The sequence below is a fragment of the Halyomorpha halys genome, unplaced genomic scaffold (genome assembly GCF_000696795.3).
Source record: "Halyomorpha halys isolate HHAL.00 unplaced genomic scaffold, Hhal_1.1 Scaffold374.1, whole genome shotgun sequence".
Lineage (NCBI taxonomy): Eukaryota > Metazoa > Arthropoda > Insecta > Hemiptera > Pentatomidae > Halyomorpha > Halyomorpha halys.
The window spans coordinates 635,054-641,053 of NW_027112597.1; the positions used below are offsets into that span (position 1 = coordinate 635,054).

General features: G+C 31.5%; 1 protein-coding gene across 4 annotated transcripts in view; it reads right to left on the reverse strand.

Annotated features, from left to right (window-relative positions):
• Positions 1 to 6,000, reverse strand: part of beta-Spec (spectrin beta chain) — a gene marked incomplete in the record, with an annotated part of 132,761 nt that overhangs the window by 35,367 nt on the left and 91,394 nt on the right. For all 4 annotated transcript variants that reach the window (XM_024358778.2, XM_024358774.2, XM_024358772.2 and 1 more), the window contains 7 exon segments: positions 804 to 995; positions 1,136 to 1,250; positions 1,678 to 1,922; positions 4,173 to 4,373; positions 4,717 to 4,908; positions 5,146 to 5,333; positions 5,441 to 5,604. In XM_024358778.2, the coding sequence (XP_024214546.1) occupies positions 804 to 995; positions 1,136 to 1,250; positions 1,678 to 1,922; positions 4,173 to 4,373; positions 4,717 to 4,908; positions 5,146 to 5,333; positions 5,441 to 5,604 (1,297 nt within the window).

Genomic DNA, 6,000 nt, shown 5'->3' on the forward strand with positions numbered 1-6,000 from the left:
AATAAGTTCTTCAGATCTCTGTTTTATTTCAGAAAAAAAAAGTCTTTTCCTCAGGATTAGGAAAAAGCCAAATAATTACAAACCACCCATACAAAAATAAAAATTATTTATGATATATTTAAGAGATGAAAAGTAGGACATAAATGGTATATATAATATATTAGGATTTGTGGTAAACATTAAATCCTTTCAGGCACTATAATATGATAATCTTAGGGCTTTCATAGAAGATATCATAAGATTTCTTTGATCTCCTCTCTCTTAACATATATGATTATTACAATATGATTTGAGTTATCTAAGTGGACTAGAAGGAACTAGTGTTTTTATGCACACAATCAATTAATTTTTACAATTGCTGTCAACTAAACTTAAACAAACTTCATTATTTCACCGAACCAAAATTAATACCATACACAAATTACAAAAGTTGGCAAAACAAACTTTAGTTGTGGCACACTCCTCTCTGCTGTATGTTGTAGTAGCCATACAATGAATTCTTTTCCTATTAAGTGGTTTAATTAAACTTTGGATGCAGACAATACATAGAGCTGTAATGCCTAACAGCATCCTCCAATTTTGCTATTATTGAGTTTTTGGAGACTACACAGTAAATAATGGCAGAAAATCCATTGATTTACTTATCATGATATTAGACACTAACAATATCCATCAGGCTTAAAGCATAGCCTACCAAATAAATTGAATATTAACAATTAGTTCTGGGTTTCATCTCCCTATAGCATTTGTAAGGAAAATCTTAAAAGTTTAACACCTTTATATAAAAAAGCTAATATACATACTGTATTCTGTCTGGCAACAATTTGTTCAGAGTTAGGATGTTCCACATGCAAAAGTTGGCGAGCTAACTGATTGACAACTGCCACCCTTGAAGCATTGGCATTCATTTCCTTATCAAAACCATCATACCGGTGTTTCATGATCTCAACATCTTCAATTTCCTTTCCTGGTACCATTGTCTCAAGCATACGGTCCTAAAAATATAAAATAAAATCAATACAAAATCTCCTTTACAAAATTGTTGACATTGAAATAGCTTTCATTTATACATGAAAAATGCATAAATTTCAATAAGTATAAGATTTTAATGTATCATTATAATGTAAAAATTAACCTTTTCCCCAATCCATTGTTGAACACCATCAGCTTCACTAAATAATTTATACAATGACAAAGCATCCAAAAGACGTTGCTTCCTCAACTTAGCAAGTTCCAGTAACTCCTTGTACCTGAAATACATCGATTATTAACAAATACCAACAAAACTAATTGATAACAAAAATATAAGACATAGGTCAATTAACTTATTTACACAGATCTAACCATGGTCTCAATTTGTGTTTTTTAAAATACAAGCATCTTTTATGATATTCAAGCTTGTATTGTTTTCTAAATTATTTACATTTTTCTCCTGCCTCTCCTTAGAGTAGGTACTTCTACAATACTGGTGTTTAAATTTCCCCTCCACAGTGTTATAGCAAGAGTCCACTGTTTAAATATCATTTGATAATCTTCAAACATGCTAGTATAAGTTTTAGATGTGTGATTGGTATAAATTACTGTAGGTCAGAACTTTACATAAATTGAACTGTCTACTTATTTTTACATAAAAGATGAAAGAATACAAATATATTTAAGTTAGAAAAAGCAAGTTACCTATTTTCGATAGATGTAATCCTGTTAATAACATCAGGTGACTCCCGATCTTGTTCGCCGAGAGCACTAGCTTGAGACTTAAGTGCTTCAATGGTAGCAGAATAGGCTTTCAGTTCTTCAGTTGCTTCTTTGTGTTTCTTAAGCAATGACTGAACATTAGCTTCATCACGCCCAACATCTTCAGACGAAACAAGTCGAAGAGTATCCAACATCCAAATGTCGACATCGTCAGCATCCGCAAAGAACTAGTAAACAAAATCAGTTTAGTGATAGTTAACTAATTTCAAGTAAAATTGACACATTTCAGCATCCGCAAAGAACAAGTAAACAAAATCAGTTTAGTGATAGTTAACTAATTTCAAGTAAAATTGACACATTTCAATAAAATGTTGTACACCAAAGTAAGTTTACTGACATAATATTAACTTAAAAAGACAATTAAATGTATCTTCAATAAGGTTGGCATGTATCATCCCCACTAACTAGGAAACAAGCTTTATCAAATGACAAATAAATGAGGTTTAAATGCAGCTTGGACTAACATAAATAAAAAAATTAGATAGAAGAAAACAAAAAAAAGATAAATTTGTTAAACTAAAAAGATTTATATATATATATTTGCATTTTTAGATACAACCCAAGAAATTAAGTTCCTTTTACTTAATAAATATTTCAATTACACAAACCATTTTTAGAACCGATTTTGCTATGTGAGGGGGCTGAATCTAAATATGAAATCAAGTTTTCTCCATCAGCTTCATGTTTTGGATACTTACAGTAATCTATCAATTTTTTTATACTCAATACATTTATGTATAGGTAATGAGTAATTTAGCTAAATTTTTATTCACAGACTAAAAATGTTTATTTTTCTTAAAAAGGGAGTATTCCAAAATATACTCAATAATGTAATGTAAAAGAAGCTTCCGAAGAGTTAAATAAACGAGTTCCTTTTATCAATAAATTTTTCCTCATCCTTAGCTTTTTGTAATTAGATGACCATCATTGAAATAGTCATAATGATTTTTATGTTCCTTTAACAATTTTTAAAAAATATAGTAATAATAATAAAAAATTACATGCCGAGATTATTTTTTTTTAATTTGATCCATATATTCAACTGAAAATAGTGTAAGAAAAAAAAATGACCAGGAGCATTTGTTAAGATCATGCTCAACCATAAGATTTTATCCACTTTTAAGAAAAACCAGTTTATAGAGGCTGGGTGAGCTCCAGAGGGCTCCTGAACCCAAGTGTGACTCATGGCTGATTAGTATGACATATTTCAACAGAATGTTAAAAAAAAAAAATTAAATCTGTACCACTAATATTTGTTATTTGTCATGCTTGTGGGCTTCTAGTCACTTCTCTAATCTTTCCCCACTTTGACTATTGCTGTACGGTATATGGGGGCATCTCTGGGGATCTCGAGGCGAAATTAAAACGTTTGATAAGTTGCTGTGTACGATTCATCTTCGGGATCCTAAGGGACACCTCTGTTTCCCGTTTTTATGCAGAGCTGAAGTGGCTTTATCCTCCCTAAGTATTTCCTGGCATCCTTCATCTTCTAAGTCATACATTCCTGCCGTCCTTCATACATTTCCGAGCTACTTCAATTTAAATCCACTATTTGCTCCCGCAATACCCGTTCCCGGTCTTCAGATTTATACACCAGGGCCCACCGAACCGCTGCCTTCGATAGATTGTTCATTAACCGATCCTCATCCTTATGGAACTCCATTCCTTTCAACATCCGTCGCTCCAATACCCTCCCTACCTTTAAATCCCACCTGTTCAATCATTTCTTATTCCTTCAGACTCCATAAAAGTGTAAATCAATATAATTGTAAATATGTATATAAACTATTACATCATTCTTAATTATTTTTACATTGTTTTCTTTTTCAACTGATTAAAGTGAGAAAGCAACTTATAATCATTTTTTATTATGACTGTTTATATTTCTTTGTATTTTTGTTTAAGTAATTCTGAGGCTCCTCAGCCCTTATCTGTCGATTTCTCTGTATTATTCTAAAGGGACTCGTCCCAGAATAAATAAAGCATTATTATTATAACCGAGGAAGGAGGTGATTTGGTCAGAATCATGCTCAACTGCCAGATTTCTACCCAATTAATGGATACCCACTTAATGGGGCTGGGTGGACACAAGAGGGGACCCGAACCCACAAAACTGACTCACAGTTACAGTGAAGCAGAAAATAATCATTAGCCACAACCAGATTCGAACCCTGGTTCATTGAGCGACCCACTCCTACCTACCAATAAAATGTTACACCTTAGAAATCAGAGCTACCAGGAAAAAACTGACATTTTTAAATTCAGAACGTAGAATTCAAACAAAATAAGGTAGCAAAGCCACTGTTGGCCTGTGTAACTTACTTTGATTAAAGATCAAAAATGAGTGATGATAATAAAAGTAGCAATTGTGACAATTACAGATAATTATACATTATATTATATAATTATATTTTTACCTGATGAAAATCAACTGCTTCTTCCAGCCTCTTTCTCCTATAAGCTACAAGCTCTTCTAGATGTTTCCACATTCCTAATGTTTCATCCAGGCGGTTTTGAATTCTTTCAGCACCAAAATGTCCTTGTGAGACTAAATCTTCCCCTACTGCTACAACCGAAGCCAATTGTGGTTCATGTGATGATATTTCATTTTCAAGAGCCTATAATAGATAAATTTATGTTACTGTATTCACCAGAAACAATATAACAGACAAATAATAAAAATGTTGTTTGGCTGAAGTGTTTGCATAAGAAAAGATTAGAATATTTTGGACATATTTAAAAAATTACCTGGATAATTACTTTTGAGCCTGATCTGTTATAATTAAAAAATAAATTTATAAATATTGAGAATATTAATTATCCACTGTACAGATGTAAAATTACATAGACAAAAAAGTGCGATTTACAGAGAACAATTTATACTATTTTGTAGTAATCATTCAGAAGAGAATATTTCATGAATGAAGGCATTTAATAGATTAATTCAGAAATTGAAATTACCTTATGTTTAGAAAGCAGAAGGTTAATTGTTATCAAATCATGACCAATATCTCCTTGGGAAACAATTTGTTCTTTTTCTTTGATCCAGTTCTCCTCATCAGCCATATCCCAGTAGAATTGCCACAACTTACGGCTTTCTTCTAATCTCGCACGTCTTTCAAGAGCTAATTTCACCAGCTCACTGTAGGCATCCTAGAAAAATATAACAGTTGAATGTTGTGAAATAGCAAAATGTAAGAGCTAAGGTTTTTTATTTTTAAGCTTTAAATGAACCATATCGGTGAATAAAGTAACCAGTTAAATTTTTTTTTAAATTTAACTGTCACCTTATTACCATAAATACAATTGTTACAATGACTAAGAAACTTCAGCAGAATCTAAAACTAAAATCACACGCACAACATTAAGAAAAACTAATTGTTTAGTTACCTCCAGTTGTTGAACCCTTTCAATAATGACTGATGGATCACAAGGTCTGTAGCCCTCGGTAGCTTCATCATCAAGGAACCGCTGTGATTGTTGTACAACTCCTTTTACTCTTTCACCGAGTACATTTATGTCAGCCTCAACTAAACTATGCTTCTGAAGAAGATCTTCCACTCCCATCAAGTGTTTACCTGAAAAATAATAATAAATTTATTATGGTCTAAAAATTATAAAAAATAGTAAATTAAATCAATGTTTATTAACATTAAAAGAATGAGATTCAATAACATTAACATACCATAATCATCTGACAAAAGTCTCATCTTCAGCTCTTCCATAGAATCTAGAATATATATCATCTCTTGGAAGTTCTGTTGAAGCTGAAGAGATAACTCCAACCTCATTCTTCTGGACCTCAGAAGCTCAAGGAGGTAATTCCAAAGTCTTAGAACATTATCCTTCCTACAATTAGAAATTAGAATTTAATAAATTAGAATAAATTTTCACTAATAATTCATTTCAGAAAATGAAATAATATTATCATGAATAAATGTTAGTTATGGACATGTTTGTACTATGAAATATTTCCTTTTGATACTTTTTATTAAAAAAACAATTTATTTATTTTCATAATGAGGTGTAGATAGTTGACTGTAGATTAATAATTGGAGAAAATGGTGAGGGGGGAGGTGCATTCAGTAAAAAAAGAACATAAATAAACAAAAATTATTTGTTAATTGGATAAGTTTGTCGGGGGGTGCAGTCAGCAAAGAACAACATAAATAAACAAAACCATATTTATTTATTTTATGCCGACGTTTCGACCTGAGTTTCAGGTCTTCATCAGGGCTATAGAAC